Source organism: Podarcis liolepis, assembly GCF_965112155.1.
Source record: "Podarcis liolepis genome assembly, chromosome: 12".
Lineage (NCBI taxonomy): Eukaryota > Metazoa > Chordata > Lepidosauria > Squamata > Lacertidae > Podarcis > Podarcis liolepis.
In genome coordinates, this window is record NC_139563.1 from 10,213,377 (window position 1) to 10,233,909 (window position 20,533).

Sequence of the window (20,533 nt, forward strand, 5' to 3'; positions counted from 1 at the left end):
CGGCCGTAGTTGCATACGTAAACAAATTCTTTCAGGGACAAAGGTCTTGATTGTGAAGTCTGTACCCTTCATTGCTAGCTTTCTAACTCCAGAGAGGTTTGTTGTTTTGTTTTTATTTTTGGCATAACTATTCATTGTGAGAACCCCCATCTGCCGACTAAAGCGGTACAGTCTCTTTTACCACCCCAGGGCTCTACCACTTCATTCCGCTGTGTTTCGTTGACAAGGCCCTCATCCAGCCCATAAGTGGAAGTGTCCCCAAATAACAGCCCCTTGTTTTTGTGTCAAGCTAGAGTGATTCCCCCCTTTGAATGGAAGGGGGACAGCTAGCACCGGCGTTTTATCTTTTATCTCTTCTGTAGCTGGTATGAGGCTGCTTTCTGAACATTCCTTCCTGCCGCGGTCATGCTGTTATGCTTTATAGGCGCCTTGCTACATCCAGAGACAGCTAAGTTCCACTCAACACCATCACACCCAACATCTAGCTCCCTGGAGGTGGGGGAATGGTTGGGAGGAATACTAAAAAATAGAAGCTGTTTGTTATTGATTATGAAACAATGCAGCTTATCTGGAAGCAAGTTGCTGTTCAGCTCCCTTTGTATTATTCATTGCTGAGATGACTTTCTTTTTTTCCCTTTATAGCAGAACTTTCAGCTCAAAATGAGTGTGCAAAAGATTCCCGGATTTTCTTTCTTGTTCATTTCACTTGCATCCCAGCATTTAGTCTGTCGAAGGCCACCATTTTTTCCATGAGTGAGGGCAGGAAGTTTAACCCTCATTCTGCCCGGCCCCAGGATGGCAACCCATGAAAGTGTAGTGTTATCCTGAAGCCAGTCAAGAGCGAGGGATTATTTTTATTTTTTTAAGAAAGGCGAGCAAGGACATTGCTCTCAGGTTGGCACCACCATGCAACAGCGTTCTGAAGACAGAATGAGGGCAGGAACTCCTGGCCTCACTCCGCTGGGGGGAAAAATGGCAGCTGTTATCTTTTAAGATGCCAGGAAGTGCTATAGGAAGTTCACCCCCCCGCCCATTGCTCCCCTTCACTCCACCTTTAAATATTGTTCCTGCAAATAGATGGTGAAATATGGAGAGATAGCATTTTGGCTTAGCCCTGACTAGTTGGTGATGGAAGTCATGGGCCAGAAGAAATCCTTAAGAAATGTCTCTGTGGGCTTTTGTTTGTTTGTTGCATCTCTTGACTATGCTGTGAACACAAGGAAAAGCCAGATATTTCCAAACGTAGGCGCGAGGATGTGTGCGAGGGATGACACCAAAAGCAGAACTCTCTTTCCCTCTTTCTTGCTCTTCCTTGGTTGGGCAAATGTGGTGCCAGGTGGACCATTATCTTGTATTTCATTTCATTTCACTTTTAATTTGTATGCCGCCTTTCTATATTACTACACACAAGGCAGTTTACAAGCTGAAGAAACAAGAAAATAAACAGCAAAAATCACACGCCTAATAACAATCTGATCCGATACAAAAAAAGGTCACAATAACTTTAAAATAAGCAACTCATATCAAATAAAGCAATGTTCAATAATCCATTAGGATATAATAATAAACAGTAAAATTAAATATAGCAAATAATACAGTGGTACCTCGGGTTACATATGCTTCAGGTTACATACGCTTCAGGTTACAGACTCCGCTAACCCAGAAATAGTGCTTCAGGTTAAGAACTTTGCTTCAGGATAAGAACAGAAATTGTGCTGCAGCAGCACGGCAGCAGCAGCATTAGCTAAAGTGGTGCTTCAGGTTAAGAACAGTTTCAGGTTAAGAACAGACCTCCAGAACGAATTAAGTACTTAACCTAAGGTACCACTGTAATTGAACAGTTTACTCTTAACAATTATAATAAAGAATTACTAAACTATAATCAGTAAAAATAATGGCAAATCACAATGCATAAAATACCACGAAACATGCAAAATCATGTAAAAGGATCAAGGTGAGAAATAAGGATGCACAGCTTATAAATTTGTTTTTGTTTTTGTTTAATAAATACCCATGCACTCCCTTCTTCCCCACTGCTCCTGCTGTTCTCACAGTCATGGTCTGGGAAAGGCTCCTAGGGCTGGAATGGGTGGGGAAAAGCAGGTGGAAAAAGCCTTTGCCTGATGGACAGCACAAGCCTTTCTCCCCTCACTTGTATACAGGCCTCACCTGTGCTTCCCATAGAAATCCAGCTCCTCTCCTTACCTGCAGAGCAGCAGCATGAGGAGTCTGTGTGCAAGAATCTTATGCAAGAGGACGCCACCTCTATGGGGGCAATGGACTGGGAACTGTAGTTTGGGGAGGATGCTTAGTTTAGAGATCGCGGCTGCTGCCTTCATAAAAGGGACTGCCCAAGGTATAGCTTCACAGGGTAGACGTTGTGGTATTGTTTTCTTATGGTCCTCCATGTTGACAAAATGCAACCTTGCATGTAGAAAACTAGTACACCTGGGTGAAAGAGTCTAGCCCAGTGCTAGCCTTCTGTGTTGCAAGGAGTTTTGCACCATTCTCCACCTACCGTAACCAGGCCAGGGAAAGACCTCAATTTCTCCCAAGCTCGCTGCACCTTTTGTGAAGGAAACGTGCTGGAAATAAACGCAGACTGTCTTTGTGTTGCAGATAACTACTTCAAAAAAGAGGGCACCATGGACGCACTACTTTGTGGCAACAGCACAGATGCCGGGTAAGTAATATTTGGTGATAGTTAAGCAAAACCTAGCATTATTACACCTTTTTAATGAGGTAGCACTTCATAGTTTCTGCGTTGGCACCGGCATTCCTTCTGTCTAAATTATGTTTTTAAAACAGTAAAATACAGCCTCTATAGGAATATTGTTAAGAACAGAGCTAATGAAACACCCATGCTAGGGCTTATTTATTTTATAATGTATATATTTATTTTGCCCCTCCCCCCACCTCAAATATAGTTATTAGTTCAGCTCTGTCCTACTTACAGGAGAATGGAGATTTCCCCTTCTAAGGGTCAGCAATAATAGACATGGCGGTGGTGGTGAATCTTTCAGGCATGATAATGCAATTTTCCAAACAGTGGGGGAGGAAGAGTGATGTGTCTTGCCAGTTCAAAGCTGCATTCTTTCGGAGTCTTATTACCAGTTCTTTCTTTAGCCGTTCATTTCTTTTTTTCCTCCTGGAAACTTGATAATGTGTTTGATGTTGTGGATTAGTGCCTTTTAAAAAAAAAATATATGAAAAAATATGAAAGAAAAAGAAAGGGGGGGGAATAAAAGTGAAATGTGGGAGTGAGACATCAGAAATACAAGGGAGAGACTGATTGATGATTAATTCCAGTGTTCTCCCTCGGGAGATGAGGGAACAGGCTTGTGTTCTTTAACGTCCTTTGGAAATCACTGAAATGGCATTTGATTCTGGAAGTCTAAAAACTGTGGCTGCTTCGGAGACTGACAGGTGCCCTCTTAGGAACATAGGAAGCTGCCATGTGCTTAGCCAGACTGCAAGTACTAACCCAGAGTTGCCTACTCTGACAGGCAGAGGCTAGCCAGGGTTTCAGGCAGCAAGCTCTGCCCCTGAGCTACAGGCTCGTCTGCATGTTCAGTGAAGGAACTTTTGCCCTCACCGCTTCTGGAAGGCTCCTATAGAAGAGTCCCGTACGAAACAGAGACTTTGTGCCTGCCCATTAGGGGAAATAGGAAGCCCCGAACATATATTTTTTAGATGTCTTTTTTATGTTGAGATCCACTGATCCTTTGCTGAAGAGGCTCTCCGATCTTTCAGACAAGTCCAAACTGAATTCTCTCATCTTAGGCAAAGATCACAAGATGACCTGGCTGGTAGCCAGATTCTGCACCCAGATTTGTAGGCACCGCTCATCCTCTAGAATAAAATAGCTCACTAGGGAAATGCTGAAGTTGCCCTTTGGGGTGCCTCAGGGTCAATTTTTTATGGTAGCCCAAATCTCAGTTGTACGGGTGTATGTATATATCTCAATTTTAACTCATGTGCTTATTGCTGCAATCTGTTCCAATTGTATATTTTATCTTTATGAACGCTGTTTTTATTGTGTTATGTTACATGAGCTGGTCTTTGACCATAATAAATTATCTGTCTGTCAATCAGTGAAGGAACTTAGCGCAAGGAAGCATTGCAGGAGCAGACTCTGTCCTCACACTACGCATGTTCCATTCAAACATCTTTAATATGTCTTAGTATATGTGATGCAATTTCATTGGGGTTGTATTTCACAAAGAACGGATGGTACTGGAGAAAGGAGGTGGCAGTTGGCAATTGGCAGTTGGGAGTTGACAGTTGGAAGTTGGCAGTTTTTCCCGTTAGCTCTATCCTGACTATGAAGATGAGAGCAGTTTGTAGATAATACGTTGTTCAAGAGTTGGCAGCCTGAAAAGTAAAGATTTATTTTCAATCATTTGCGTGTTCAGACCCAGAGACCTCCCCCCTAAACAAAGACACATTTGACTCAAATTTTAGTTTTGGTTTTTGGCAGAATTTAGGCCACAACTTTATTTATTACAGAAAAGTGAATGGTTGCATAGGCTCTGGTTTGACTAGCTCCCTACACCCTTGCAGGTAGCGCTGACCCACAGCTCTATCATAGGTCAGCCAAGGGTGAACACCTGAGGCAGGTGAAAAGCCTGGGAACGGAGTCTGTTCACTCCCCAGATGCTCCCCTGGACTCAGGCACGGGCACAAACCCCTTTTGGGGGTTGACCAAAACAAGTTGAGTCCCTGGATTCCTTTAACGGAATACCCTTCACATAGGGATGGCGAGACTGTTCTCCCATCCCTATCACCTGAACCAGAGCCTATCCGCAACTTACAAGTTGTGATGATTTGCTACGTGGCAGGCGAAACCCAAATGGCAACAGCCAATCAGCCAAGTGGGGTAAATTCCTGCCGTGCCCCTGTCCCAATGACAGACAACACACAACGGCATAGCAAGGTCAATCGCAAAATGCCCTAAAATTAGGGAGAGGTGGGCAGGTGTTCCAAATGCATGCGCTGAAAGAGGAAGCTCTGGGACACGTGCATGGGTTTATATAGGTCCCTCGATCCGTTTAGATGTTCAAAAACTGAGGTAGCACTATATCTTTACAGTGGTACCTTGGTTCTCAAACTTAATCCGTTCCAGAATTCCATTCTAAAACCAAAGCGTTCCAAAACCAAGGCACACTTTCCCATAGAAAGTAATGCGAAATGGATTAATCTGTTCTAGACTTTTAAAAACAACCCCTAAAACAGCAACTTAACATGAGTTTTGCTATTTAACGATACCATTGACTCATAAAATGAAAGCAATAAACAATGTGCTGCAGTCACACAATCAATCAATCAGTAGCTGAACTGGGTTCCACACAGTCACAAAAACAAAACAAAAAGAGCCACAAAAACAAAAGCGCAAAATAAATAGCAAAAACAGACAGACCTCAGCGTAACGCTCAAAACGGAAGTGCGGCACTCAAATCGGAAGCATAACACTCAAAACGGAGCATGTTCGGCTTCTGAAAAATGTTCGCAAACCAGAACACTTCCGGGTTTGCAGTGTTTGGGTTCCAAGTTGTTTGAGTACCAAGGCATTTGAGATCCAAGCTACCACTGTAATCACAATTAACTAGCATTATACGCTTGGCACCTCTCTTCCTACAGTCAGGGACTACCCTGCACAGATATTCATTGTAATGAAACGTGGTACCTACACCTATGAAAGAGCACGTTTAAAAAAGTAAACAATACGTGGATTTCATTCATGACAAGTCTGGCCCCTCAGGGTTGCCATCTTTTCTGTGGCAAGGCTCCTGGGCCTTTCACAGCTACAGGGCACACAAAAATGCAACAGGTGAAACTCCCACTGGCATGCCTGCATAGCTCAGTTGGTTAGAGTGTTGCGCTAATAATGCCATGGTTGCAGGTTCTGTCCCCGTATGGGACAGCTAAATGATTTCATGCATTGCAAGGCGTTGGACTACATGACTCTACAGTTCTACGATTCTAGGTTTTTGGCTTCTTGCCTGTTTTGCCACGGTTGAAAGTGCAGGAGTGCGGGAGGAGAATGGCAACCTGGAAACCTGTTTCTATGGGCACTAGAGAGGCCTTTGCCATCTACCTCTTCTGAAATTGTCAAGAAAGTTCGGTTGGCAAATCCCAAGGAAAGAAATGAAGCCACTGGGGCAACTTGGAGATGTAACAAGAGAGCACCTTTGGCAACGGCATCCTAGCTATGGTTGCTATAGAAACCTTAATTGCCATTATCCTCTCTTGGACCCTCATTTTCATTTATAGATTGAGACCAAAGTAAATTTTATGTTCTATAGGACGAAACATCTTTCTTCCCTGGTTTCAGATGTATTGTTTCACCTCAAGTCTATAAATACGAGTAATTTAGAAGGAGAACGAGGCCTTAGAAAATTCTCCAGTGAACCTCAACTTTATTTTTAAAACCTCTTTAGGGAACTATTTCTGTTGTTGTTGTTGTTGCTGCTGCTGCAGCAGCGTTTCATTAGAAAATCCCTATTAGCACATAAAAAAAATTTCAGGCACCTGTTAGACACTCTGCAGAGGTAGAATTAAAGAAATGCTTTTTGCAGTTAGCACTAAAGCCCTCTTGGAATATGGTGTGTAACGCAAAAGAGAGAACCTATTTGTTAAGAGTAGCTAGCCATTGTTTCATCAGATTCTGGTGCCTGGAGGCAGGTGGAAGGGTGACTTAGCGGGTGGAGCTGGGCAGATTCAGGCAGGTCATGTGAGTAGGGATGCTTGAGAATTCGTTCTTTGCAAATTCCAGCGTCCTGCTGGGTCCATCACATTCTGTTCCTGTTTGTGATCAGCCCGGTGCCACCAAGCAGCTCACAAACAGGGAAACAGCTGTCCCCTCTTGTTTGTCCCTTGTGGTACTCGGAGATACAGTGCGTCTCAACATGGAAGTTCCACTTCGCTATTACGGTTAATGGCTATTGAGGAACACCCTCCATGAATTTGTCTAATCCTTTTAAAAAGCCATCTCAGCTAATTATGTTTGCCTCATACAGTAGAGGTTGATATCAGAGATATACAATCTCTGTTGCTGATTTGACAAAAAAGCCTTTAAAAATAAATAAATGTCCATCCCGCATTGTTGAGTACAGCCTGATTGATGGGTGGGCAGATTGATGCTGTTAACTGTCCTTAATCAATAGCACTGTACTTTTTTATTGTGATTAATCGTATGGTGTCCTGTGGATGTTCTTCTGGAAAGATCCTAATGGAAAAAGTTCGCATTGCCACTCCTTGTATATCAGAAGATTTTGATAACGTGACAGGCTCGTTCCTTCCCCCATGGAGTATATGTGCTAGAAAATCCAAAAGCAGAGACTTGGCTAAATCCTTTTGGGTTCTGTAAAAAAGAGCAACAGTTTTCCAGCTGTATTCCAGGGAACCTAGGGCTTTTGCAGAATCTTTTTGAGGGTTCCTCAGTGGGAACATGATTCCTGAAAGGCAGATTTCCCAGCCTCACACTTTTCGAAGCAGCAGGGTAAGCAGAACACAATTAACCTTTGAAATTCATATTCTCCAGATTTTGCAGCACAGTTCTCCAGTCAAATATTGTGTACAAAAATTTATATATTAGGGCAAAGTGTGTATAAAAATACATACATTTGAGAAAATAACATACAAGATCCATTATATTAGGGGATATGGCTTGCAAAAAAAAAGTTGGGCGTTGGCATAAATTCTCACTAAAATGCCGATCAAATTTCATGACAAAAGACGTAGTCACAAATTGCTACAGAAATGTGGAGAACTGAGTTTAATATTGGGGAAATGAAAGAAATCAAAATGGGCGGATTCATCCATCCCTGTATGTGACCTGAGTGATAATGTTCTAGGGGCCTTGGATAGAAAACAGATCACTAGTTGAGAGGCAGTAGAAAATGATGTGGTATCATGATAGGATGAAGCCATTGTTACATACATGTCAATTCAGAACTCTAGCAGGGGAGGGAGGAGCGATATCTTTTCTAGGACTGTCCAGACCATGGAACCTGGGGGTGGCAGGTTGGTTCAGGTGGCAGCATTTAGGGGACAAGGGAAGTCAGGAATTGTGGTTGCTGCAGCAAGACAGAGAGTTGTTGCCTCTGGCATGGAAGGATGAGTACCAGTTGCTGCAAAGTTTTGTGTGCCAGTGCTGTCCATTTTTTATTTATTAAAAAAAACCCCAAACATTATCCAATGACTCCGTTGCCATCAAACTTCCAAACTGAGCTGAGAGAACTTTCCCCACCAGTAGCCTTTATTGCTTATTGCTTCTCTTCCTGCAGTTCTTGTCCGGACAATTACATCTGTCTGAAGGCTGGTGACAATCCTGACTTTGGGTACACAAGCTTTGATACCTTTGGCTGGGCCTTCCTCTCCTTGTTCCGCCTCATGACGCAGGATTGCTGGGAACGCCTCTATCAACAGGTAGAAGACTGATTTGTCTGGTTGCTTTTGTTTCTGGATAACGTTCTCCTTTAACACATCACAGACTCTATGGGCTTTCCATTTAGGAAAGGAGGAAACTTGTCTCCTAGGTACAAATTACTATTATTATGCTATTTATCACCCATCCTTCATACTAAGGTGGGTTAAAACAATTAACACACAATATAAAAAACAGTTTAAAGCAGCTTACAATCACAAAAATAAGGTGGGTCCTAAAAATATACACTCCAGGTGTCAAAAGCAGTGAGCCTTTAGCCTTTGCCAGAAGCTATATAATGAAGGTGCCACATTAACCTTCCACAGCTTAGGGGCCAACACAGAAAAGGCCCTCTCCTGGGTTGCAGTCTCCCCTTCAAGCTTATGAGGGTGGTAGAACAACCAAAAGAGCCCTCTCCACTGATCTTAACATCCTACAATCTGAAGGGAAGGAGACGGTTGATCAGGTATTTGGGGCCTAAGTCGCTTATATCATGTCCTAGGACAGTTGAGACTGGGGAAGTACCCGGTGCAGGAAATTTTCTCCATTTCTGCCATACGAACAATGTCAAACTCAAATATGAATTTCCCGACGTAGTTTGAGGACTACATTTGTTGTTCCTTCACTATCATTTCCCACAAGATAAATCCCACGGTATATGTTCTTTCCAGGCCTTTATTTTGACTTGTTGACTCAGTCATAACAAACATGAAACCATATTGTGTCGCTTCATAATAAGACTGGAAGATCAGGTGCATTTAAACCTATCTTATTAACCAGCCTGTAAATTAAATCTGAATTGTTAGCTGCAATGTGAGCCCTTGAATATTTGAAGAATCATTTGTTGACATGTGACACATAAAGTCATCATCTTTTTCTGGTCCACTTTATAAATTGAGAAGGAAAAGGCACAGTGGTGAACTCAGCCGGCTTTGTGTATTTGTCAAGTCATGAATTGGCTCCATTACAGGGTCACAAGGTTGCAAGGGCTGCTGGTTTCCTGCAGTGTAACCCTACGTGGCTCGATGTGATTGTCACAACCACATAAGTGGAGACAGTCACGTGGAATTTTCCTATTTAATCGGCACCCACCTAGGATTAAGGGTGCCAGTTGGGTGAGGAAAACCCATTAAACAGCCTCACCCATATAGCAGGATTGTTCATGGGGAAATGGCTTTTTGAATAATAGCACAGGAAGCAGTCCATATGCCAGGCTTCACTGAAACGAAGGACCTCCATGCATACAACTATTTCCCTATTTTATGCACTGGGGAATATCTTGCACACACAAAAGTGAGGCCTCAAGCATACGTGATAAATGGACCAGCTGCGAGAGCAGAAACAACAGAATAGAATAGAATAGAATAGAATAGAATAGAATAGAATAGAATAGAATAGAATAGAATAGAATAGAATAGAATAGAATAGAATTTATTATTTATACCCCGCCCATCTGGCTGGGTTTCCCCAGCCACTCTGGGCAGCTTCCAACAAAGTATTAAAATACAGTACAGTGGTACCTCGGGTTACATACGCTTCAGGTTACATACGCTTCAGGTTACAGACTCCGCTAACCCAGAAATAGTGCTTCAGGTTAAGAACTTTGCTTCAGAATAAGAACAGAAACCAGGCTCCTGCAGCGAGGTGGCAGCCGGAGGCCCCATTAACTAAAGTGGTGCTTCAGGTTAAGAACAGTTTCAGGTTAAGAACGGACCTCCGGAATGAATTAGGTACTTAACCTAAGGTACCACTGTACAGTAGTCTGTTAAACATTAAAAGCTTCCCTAAACAGGGCTGCCTTCAGATGTCTTCTAAAAATCTGGTAGTTGTTCTTCTCTTTGACATCTGGTGGGAGGGCGTTCCACAGGCCTTCTTTCACACCCATGGAGTTCCATGTACATACCAGAGCTCTGCAAAATGTAAAGTTGTGACAACAATAGATACACTGATTCATGAGAGCAGTTTAGTGCACACCGCTGGCAAGTCTTGGGCACATCAGTGTTAAATTCCCTTGTGAGCATTGCCATGCTTAAGTGAGAGGCCCCACCTCTGTGAGAGCATCTGCTTTGCACACAGAATGTCCCAGGTTCAATCCTCAGCATCTCTAGGTATGGCTGGGAAAGACCCATGGCTGAAATCCTGGCTAGCTTCTGCTAGCCATTGTAGACAATATTGACCTATATGGACTGATGACCTAACTCAGTGCAAGTGAATTAGTAACCAGCTTTCAGACCATGCTGCCAGTGACTGATGCTTTGTAAGCAGAGGTTAAGTGGATTTGCTTGTAAATAAACGTTAGTGTTCCTGTGGAAATAATAATTTCACTTCCTCAATTTTATCCGTGTCTTGCTGTTCTTTTGTTTCAATAAAATATTTTTAGGTTGCCTGGTTGAAAAAAAGTTTTCTGGTTGGCTTGCTAGAAACATTAAAACAATAAAATATACAAACCTGTAAAAATAAATGCAATGCTTCCTGTGCAGCTGACATTCACTTCAGAAAGCTTTAAACAAGCTAAGTGGCTAGGGGTGTTAGTAGTGACATGTGATTCTATAACCAGGCACCAATCCCTAAGGCAGGGGTGATGGAACTCCAAGCTTGCGGGGTCTGCTTTGTATTTTCTTAGACCACTAAGGCCCACCAGAGAATCATGGGATTGTAGAGTTGGAAGGAACCATGAGAGACATCTTGCCAACCCCCTGCAATTGTCTGACGTGGGGCTCGAACCCACAGCCCTGAGGTTAAGAGCCTCATGCTCTACTGACTGAGCTATCCCAGCCAAGTGCAAAATATTGGCTTAGAAAGAGAGGCAGGCATAGAATTCATCAAGAGGACACACTGGAGTGCCTTTCAGCTCAGGACGCTACCAGAACTGAGCTACAGTGTTTTGCTCCTCCTGACTTGCCATATAATGAACTTCCTGAGCCAACCAGGCTAAGGAGGACCAATACATTGCATGGACTCTTGACCTATCACAAGAACAGAAATGAAAAATTGCTTGTCCCTCCCACCAACCAAGCCTTCTTCATTTCAGCAGCCTTATCTGAGAATGCGGGAAGAGTTGCTTTTGATAAACACAAAGGTTCAAACTAGCAATTCATTTTAATAATGAACTCCCCTGCCCTTCTCTCTTGGTCTTATTCAGACGCTTAGATCTGCTGGCAAGATCTACATGCTGTTTTTCATGCTGGTCATCTTTCTGGGCTCCTTTTACCTGATCAACTTGATCTTGGCTGTGGTGGCCATGGCGTACGAAGAGCAGAACCAGGCCACCATTGCTGAAATGGAAGCGAAGGAGAGGAAGTTTCAAGAAGCCATGGAGGCTCTCAAGAAAGAGCAGGAGGTCTGTAATCATTCCAGGGGGTGGTCTTGGAGGAGCCCATGTGGTGGTGTGTTCCCTTCATCTTTCTTTTGACAGATGAGATACGTAATTGGCAAAATCACGTAGTTCCAATCCCTGCCCAGTGTGGTGTAGTAGTTCAGAGTGGTGGACTCGTAATCTGGTGAACTGGGTTCGCGTCTCCGCTCCTCCACATGAAGTGCTGGGTGACCTTGGGCTGGTCAAACTTCTCTGAAGTCTCTCAGCCCCACTCACCTCACAGAGTGTTTGTTGTGGGGGAGGAAGGGAAAGGAGAATGTTAGCCGCTTTGAGACTCCTTTGAGTAGTGATAAAGCGGGAAATCAAATTCAAACTCTTCTTCTTCTTGTGCCCCTTCATTCAGCCCCTCCTCCCAGTCTTCTCCTCTGACCTCTCCCACCACCAACGCCCAGGCTCTGAGCCTTCCTCCTCTGGGGTTTCCCTTTGGGGTACCCCGGTTGGCACCTCCCACCACTCCTTGCCATCCAGCCTGCCCCTGACAGCACTCTCCCACATGCAAACCTCGCTCTCAGCCATTCCCACCAACCTTACCCACAATAACATAGTTAATTCCCAGCCGACCGCTTGTCACAAAGCAATGTCTGGTCTACAAAGAATCCCTGGCAGCATTAAACGTAATTTACAGCTATTAACCCACCTCCACCTGAAGCAATACAAAGCTGTACACACAGCAACATAAAGCATGCCTCCCACCCAGATTGGGCCTTTCTCTCTTTCTGACAGTTCAGTCTCTCACCCTGAGTGGTATTGAGCATCTTTATAACATGCACAAACCTCACAACCCAGACTCCCTCACCCTGGGCTTTCTTTCCTATCTGTGTGCAAAATATGTCGCCGATGCCATGTGTTAATTGGCAGTGTGTGTGAGTGTGTTTGTGTGGAACACAATCGGAAAGAGCCAGTTGCTTTATTATTATCATCATCTTTAAAGATATTCCCATGCTCAATAGAAGGAAATTAATGGCTCTTCATTCAATATTTGCTGCCCTCACCATTAGTTCAAGTTAATTAGCATTCTTTTTAGATTTGCTGTATTGATCTTGCAACTTCAAACAGCCATTAGTATCCCATTATTCAACAAGTGGAATAATAGACGGGGGGTCAGCTGTTTAAACACTGCCAATGCTCTTCTTGTGCAAATAAAGAGGCTCACTAACTGTAGGCCAGGAGCACTGCTGCTGAGCATAATACTACAATGGGCCTGATTAGCATGAATGAAGCTGGCGTCAATTGTTGTGGGATGGCTTGCCGTTTGTTCCTGTGGCTGCTGTGGGTGGCTGTTAATTAAATCTGATTTCTCTGGGGGGGGGCGGGGGGCAGAATCCCTCAAACCTTGGAGGTGAGAACATATTCAGTGGATCAGATCATCTTTCTGAAGATGCAACTGTCCTGAAGACCCAGTTTATGGTATTATGAGGTACAGTCATACCTCGTGTTGCGTTTGCTTCAGGTTGAGTGTTTTCAGGTTGCGTCCTGCGGTGACCTGGAAGTACCAGAAAGGGTTACCTCCGGGTTTCGTCGCTCGTGCATGCTCAGACGATCAAAATGACGTCACACGTATGCACAGAAATGGCGGGTTGCGTTCTGCTCATGTTGCGAACGGGGCTCCGGAACAGATGCCGTTCGCAACCAGAGGTACCACTGTACAGTGGACGCTCGGGTTGTGAATGTGATTTGTGCGGGATGACCGCCGAAACCTGGAAGTAACCTGTTCTGGTACTTCCGGGTTTTGGTGGTCCGCAACCTGAAAAAACGCAACCTGAAGCAGCTGTAACCTGAAGTATGACTGTATAGCCCTTTTGAGACTATTACCACTTCATACTTCAAATGAGTGATTTGAATGTTGCACCACCTTAATTTTGGTATCAGTTTGGGGGTGGGGGGTCATTCTAGATGTAACCCTGATACCCTTCCAGTTCTCAGGATCCTGTATCTGTGGATATAAGAGCAAGCTTGCCAAGCCAGGTTCTTTTGCCAAGGTAATGTGTTTGGGCTGGCTAATTAAGTACCGCAATTCGGCATAACCAAAGAGCTGCGTTAAACCTGGGTTCAAATCCCTGCTTAGCTGTAAAGCTCATGGGCGAATTTTGGCAACCTCTTGGCCTGACCTCAACACACAGGATTGTTGTAAAGATGAAATTACAGTGAACAGGATGTTTAGGGTGGTGGGTGATCATCACTCTGAGCTCCTTGGAAGAAGGATGTAATAGGAAAATAAAAATAGGTCCTTCTCAACAACAGACGTGGGTACAGTCCAGAATGGTGCAATCTCTGTCTCCCACCTCATTTTACATAATGGGAACATTGGGGGAGGGATATGACACAGTTAAGGATGCAGTTCTGACCTCTAGCCCAAATGTGCACTTTATTGTCCTTTTCCTAGTTATTGTCTTCCTTTTTCATGATTATCGCAGGGTGGAGGAGTTGGTTTCGTTTCCAGCCTGTGTTGTAGCAGCATTATTATTATTTTTTTTACTCTCTCTCTCCCTCCCCCACCTAATTTGGCTTCTGCTCCATTTCTAGCACCTCTTGGTGTTATCAGACTTTTCCTGCAGCGATTTCTCCAGATAGCTGGCGCAGAGGGCATGCTGTCCAGGCATGCAGAGGAGAAAAGTCTATCTTATCTGTGTATTATGTACGTGTGGGCTGGCGTGTGTGTGTGCGCGCACGCTTTAAGCCCATGGTTTGTGTTTATCGCTCTGGATCCCTGGTCACAGCAGGTTCTGTCACTTTGCAGGATAAGATTTTGCTTGCAAAAAAGAAAAAGAAAAATCTGTATCAGCAGAAATAACACAGGCTGTTGCTTCTGCTTTCTTGGGAGAAGCAGAGATTTCCCAGAAAGTCCAACTCCATTGCCCTCGTGGTAGAGAGCTTTGCCCTGTGCTCAAATGCCTCAACATTATCAATGTTGGCTCTAGACTCTTGAACATTTTTTTGGGGGGGGGGGCAGTCTGCAATGCCTCACACTTGGGAATCATGGCAGTAGATGATGGGATGGAGTCAGGATTCAAGTTCCAGCCAAGACACACGTTTTTTGAGTGCCCTTGGTCATAGTACCACTTCACCCAGTTCAGACCATTATTGGGCCAGTGTGGGCCGGTTGTGTTGTCAAGGAACTTTGCAACTCTCACCGAATTTCAAATTGAAAACTCAGCTCAAAACTAAATTAGGTTTCATCTTTAATATGTAGGGAAACGTTTTCTAAGCACTATTGTGATTTAAGGATTCTGTGAAACCCACTGTGGGGGGGGGGGGAATCACTAGCATGTTGAATCGTGTTTAGTTTTCTTCAAGTTTCGCTAGGCGAGGAATGCTGAAATTAGTTTGAACGAGGCTAACACTATAAGTTAAAGATCTCCCTCCCTCTCTCTCTGCTATATATATAAAGTGTTATATAAATATAGTTTTAAAGGTAGCATATTTCTTTTTCGTTCCTCTGCCTCTTCCAGGCATTAGCCCGAGGAATCGATTCGATGTCACTTAGCTCATTTGAAATGTCACCTTTGGCATCGAAAAATTCCAAGGAACGAAGAAGCCGGAGAAGAAAGAAGAAATCCTCAGCGGGAGAAGAGGATGGGGAAGATCAGAAGGGTCCAAAATCTGAATCGGAGGATGGTCAGCAGAGGACGGTTAGTCTTTCTAGGGGTAAAACTAGGCCTTATTTCACCCAGGTCAAAGACCCAGTTTGGCACCCCCTCCCCCCACAGGCCGGGAGCCTCATTAATGCCCCTCTGGAGGCTTCACCTGGGGCAAAAAAATCCTGGCTAGCCCCCTTCCCCCATAGCTACAGCTCTGAGTCTTTCCCAAAAGTGGCAATGAAGGGGAAACTCCTCTCGAAAAGGAATCACTCATCATGGAGATAGGAAAGGATTTCCCTCTAGGCTGGATCAGTACAAGGATAGGCCTGTGAGCATGTTTGGGTTTTTCAGCATGTGCCCTGGGTGCACCCACCTCTCTGGTCACTTCTCTGCCCCCCCCCTTTGGATCTGCTTACTTCAATCCTTGACCTCCAGGAGAAGGACTTTGTCACATACAGTATCAGGAATGGGAAAGACCATCGTCTGCCCGGGGCCCTGAACAGCTGTTTCCACCCACAGGAGACTGTACAGTGGTACTTCGGGTTAAGAACTTAATTCGTTCTGGAGGTCTGTTCTTAACCTGAAACTGTTCTTAACCTGAAGCACCACTTTAGCTAATGGGGCCTCCCGCTGCTGCTGTGCCGCCGCCGCACGATTTCTGTTCTCATCCTGAAGCAAAGTTCTTAACCGGGGGTAATATTTCTGGGTTAGCGGAGTCTGTAACCTGAAGCGTATGTAACCCGAGGTACCACTGTACTAGGTGAGATGGATTAGTGGTGTGATTCAGGATCAGGCCACGTTCCTGTGTTCATATCCACAGTCCCACAAGCTGAACCTGTGCGGTATAGATAGCGCTGTGAGACAAGCAGAAAAAAGAAGAAAAATAGCCATGCTCTGACGTGTCATAAAGACCACCGTACCAGCGAGTTTTAGAAACTCCCCTTGCTGCGTATCCATCTCTTTCCCCAGGTGTTCTAATTTTCTGAACTGGACAAATTAACAGAGGCAGTATGTGTAAAATATCCAGATTCTTGGCTGTTAGTGGAGTTAGCACTAAAATCGATCGGCATGCTGAAAGCCCTGCAAATGTTGGACATAAATTTGATAAATAAGCAACACACGCACACGACTTTGAAAATGCACCCAGAACTACTGCTCTGTCTGTGATATATGAATGGGTCCCCCCCCCCCACTGTGTTTATTTTTCGAGAGCCTTCATTCTTGTTGCTTAATTGAGTGGGTTGCCTCGCTAATTACAAGGTTGTTAAAGCCAAAGCGGCTGCGTGAGCTGCTCTGCTCTGCTCTGAATGGGTTTTTGGCATGCTGAATGCAAAAAAGAGAAAGGAAAAAAGAGTCAGGCTGGACGTGAAACAAAGCAGCACGTTTCTCAGCATGTTCCTCCGACTGATGAGTCGTCTTTTTCATTCTGCATCCAGCAATTTGTCATCTAAGCAAAGAACACGACAAGGAGCAGGGCTTACAGTGGGCATTTCCTTTGCGAATGGGTCCTCAGCACCTTTTGAAAGGGGTGAGGACAAGTTGTCTTAGTGCAGATCAGTTCTGACCCACCCCCGTTCCCCAATCGTACTGGCAAAAGGAGTGGGAACCAGATTCTTTGCCCCTTAACAACCAGAAAGATTCACTTCTCCTTCTGTGTCATTCCCTTCCCCCTCTTACTTCATTGCATCATGGGACCAGTTCACGCAGTTGTGTTGGCCACTAAATTTTCACCAACTATTCCATGCATACCTGCAGATATGGAAGTAAAACAGCGCCTGTTGCCTTATTAGAGAAGAGCCAAAGTTTCTCTGAGACAATGCCTGTGGTTTTTATTTTATTTTTTCGTCAACACCCCCACCCCCACCCCGTTTCCCTACCCTGGGTATTCTTTAATGTCCCCTTCTGTCAATTAGTCTTGGCTCCCAACAGGATGTTTTCAAACCTGATTACATGCAGAGGATGGGGAGATGAGGGAGGCCCCCCCCCATGTTCTACGTTTGACCTACTGGCTGGGAATTGCCCATCCTTTTGTTCTAAACCAGTGGTTCTCAACCTGTGGGTCCCCAGATGTTGTTGGACCACAACTCCCATCATTCCTAGCCAGCATGACCAGTGGTCAGGGATGATGGGAGTTGTGGTCCAACAACATCTGGGGATCCACAGGTTGAGAACCACTGTTCCAAACTATAGTGGTAGAATTAGACACCCTCTCTGACTCTATGTAAATGCGTAGTAACATTCGTTCCTTTCTACTCCACCCCTTGTATTTCTTTCCTTCCTCCGCCCTCTTTGGCTCCTTCAAGACTGTGCTGGGTTTTACTTCTGGGTCCATGGAAAACTCTGTGAAGCGCAAGGCCAGCCACGGGAGCGTCTTCAGCTTCCGGCTGCGCAGCAGGGACCTTGGCTCGGAGGCGGACTTCGCCGATGATGATATCAGCACCGTCGGGGAGAGCGAGAGCCAGCGTGGGTCCCTGCTGGTCCCCAGGAGCGGGAGGCGGCTGAGCGTGCAGAGCCAAACCAGCCACAGCTCTCCAAACTACACGCAAAATGGCAAGAGGAACAGCTCGGTGGATTGCAATGGTGTGGTTTCACTGATTGGAGGAGGAGGAGGAGGAAGCGCGGACCCAACGACTCCGACAGACGTGCTGTTGCCACCAGTTATTACGGAGAAACCTGGAACAGGTGACACGGTGGGTCTACTTATTATTGTATGTTGTGTTCAGATTTTCTTTGTCATCCAGTTGCTGTGTTGCAACTGCTTGTCATGCTGGCAGCAAAAAACCCCAGGAAGTTTCTGCAACCTTTGGTGGGACACCATCCATGGCTGCTAAGGTGTATTAAGCTTGATGGACCAAAATATGTCCACAATTAAGATGCAGTCCTGGGCAATGTGTTACTGCAGCTACTAGGGGTTGAAAGTGAGAATTCCAATGGCCTAGTATCCCCAAACACACATCTCTGTTGCAATGGGCCCTAGACCCTTAGAGTAGCATAAGCCAATATGGTGTTTTCCAGATGTTGTTGGACTCCATCAGCCCTAACTAGCATGGTCAGTAGTCAGGGATCATGGGAAATGTAGTTAGCCCAACAACAACATCTCAAGGGCGTCATATTGGCTGCCCTTGCCTTAGAGATATTTGTGAGCTTGGCTAGTATGACTTGGGGATTAGTGGCTGCCTATGCTAAAAAAAAATCTGAAGCTTACACTTGAAGTGGCACCTCTGAGGGCCAAGGATGCAACATCCAGTTAAAATAAAGTCCCTCTTAGCATCCTTTTATCCAGGGTACCTTCTGTCAGGAGCCCGTCCTACTCTGGAGTAGGACCCTGGTAGAGACACATGCCCGACTGGCATGTTCTCTCCCTCCTGGTCGATCGTTCAGGAGCTTCAAAAGCTTTCTTCAGCCTGATCATCACAGCGACTGATGCCAACAGACATCAGCACACTTAGGGAACAGCAGAGTTTGCGCAGAACTCAGTAGCTCAGCATTTGGCTAATCTACATTTATTTACATATAAAACACTCGGAGCATTCTGACTTAGCTCCTTCCTCTTTCTCATCAGACAGCAAAAGAGAAAGAACAAAGGACAATAGTCCCACTTCACGGAACACAGTAACAAAACATCCTGTCTCCATCACTTCCCACTCTGTGGAGTCAAAACATACACCATCATGTGATAGACAACAATCCCATGACTGCAATCATGGAGCAGGAATCTTAACACCTGCTGCTTGTCTTCCCTGGCGTTTCCTCTCTTACTTTGCTTTTGGTTCTGTTCCATCCTTCAGCTGATCTTGCCAAAGTTTAGCTTCCGAGCTCTGATCTTATAATGCCTTGACTGGCTCTGTCCAGATTGATATTGAGTGTTCCAGAATTTCTTTCTTCTCGGGGGCTAGGGCTGGGGCTGGCATTGAGAAAATTATTATCACATGATTACTTATAAGTTCCATCAGGATTGTGAGCTACTTCTAGTTATTCCATTGCGGTTGCTGTTATTTAAGAAAAACTTGGTGTTTATATAAACTTCGTTGGAAGTGCATCAAAATTAAAGCACTCATGCTCTGTGTCTGTCAAGTTCCATATTGACTTATAGCACTCATGTCAGGTCTGGGACTTGGCTCTGTAGCAGGATGCAATGGATCCTTAGTCTGACACAAACAGGTGATGGCCAAATGGTCCAGAGGCAAGAGATGTGGTCAGGGTTGGCCTGGAATTCATGTACTGGGCTAGGCAGACAGGAATCAAGAGCTGGAGTCAGGAGACATGGCCATGGGTGGACTGAGGTCAGATACCAGATCTAGCAGGCAAGTCCCTGAATTTCTGTTGCTACTCAATGCAATGAATTATTGAGGAGCTGGCTTAGAAGGAAGTCTTACGAGCCTCGGTGGCCCTCCGTTGGCATGTTAGCTCAACTGGGATCAACTGATGGACCAGTACTGAAGCCTAGGGGCACCTGTAGTTCTCAGAGCCCAAGCTGACTGAGGGACTAAGGCAGCCTTTCCCAACCTGGTGCCCTCCAGATTTCTTGAACTGCAACTCCCAACAGACCTAGTCATCATGGCCAAGGGTCAGAGACTGAAGGAGTTGTATTTCCAAACATCTGCAAAAGGCTGGATTAGAGCCTGCTGGCAACTCCCTCTGTCTGTGAAGTTTGCTAACAACTTATGAGCCATCCTTTATTTATTTGTAAACTCATTAACACAGTTTCTGAACCATATCTGAAGAATGCAAGCAGCTTAGCGATGGCAACGACAGTTCTTCAGTTTGCTCATTTACTGCTGCTGTTCCTGAAAGCTGAGAGTGCTGCTCTCGACTCCCACTTCAGTCAGCAGGAGATGAGAACACTCAGCCTTCCCAAAGAGGTATATTGGTCTAAATCTTGCAGAAGCTGATGGGAAACTTCGTGGTACTTTTCACATCAGCTCTATCCATTCCAGACCTTGAAACTATTGCTTCTCCCCTGGTGCTACTTTCTGTAGCATCCCCCCCTTTTTTTTTACAAATGTCTGTTGAAAATTGGAGTGGGCAGCCAGCAGAAAACACTCTTGGCACCTCTGTGGTCGTCTAGGAAATTTCACCGGGGCACTATAGCAACAGATGCTCACTTTGGTGATGCAGAAGGAAGGGTGTTCTTGCTTCTACGAAGCATGT

The 20,533-nt window shown here is 44.9% G+C and overlaps 1 protein-coding gene across 8 annotated transcripts in view; it reads left to right on the plus strand.

Moving 5' to 3' along the window:
• The window catches only part of LOC310689209 (sodium channel protein type 5 subunit alpha-like), a 308,343-nt gene that overhangs the window by 147,953 nt on the left and 139,857 nt on the right, over positions 1-20,533 (plus strand). For all 8 annotated transcript variants that reach the window (XM_083466571.1, XM_083466570.1, XM_083466572.1 and 5 more), the window contains 5 exons: positions 2,620-2,683; positions 8,289-8,430; positions 11,571-11,768; positions 15,254-15,433; positions 17,686-18,072. In XM_083466571.1, the coding sequence (XP_083322697.1) occupies positions 2,620-2,683; positions 8,289-8,430; positions 11,571-11,768; positions 15,254-15,433; positions 17,686-18,072 (971 nt within the window). The remainder of the gene's footprint in view (positions 1-2,619; positions 2,684-8,288; positions 8,431-11,570; positions 11,769-15,253; positions 15,434-17,685; positions 18,073-20,533) is intronic.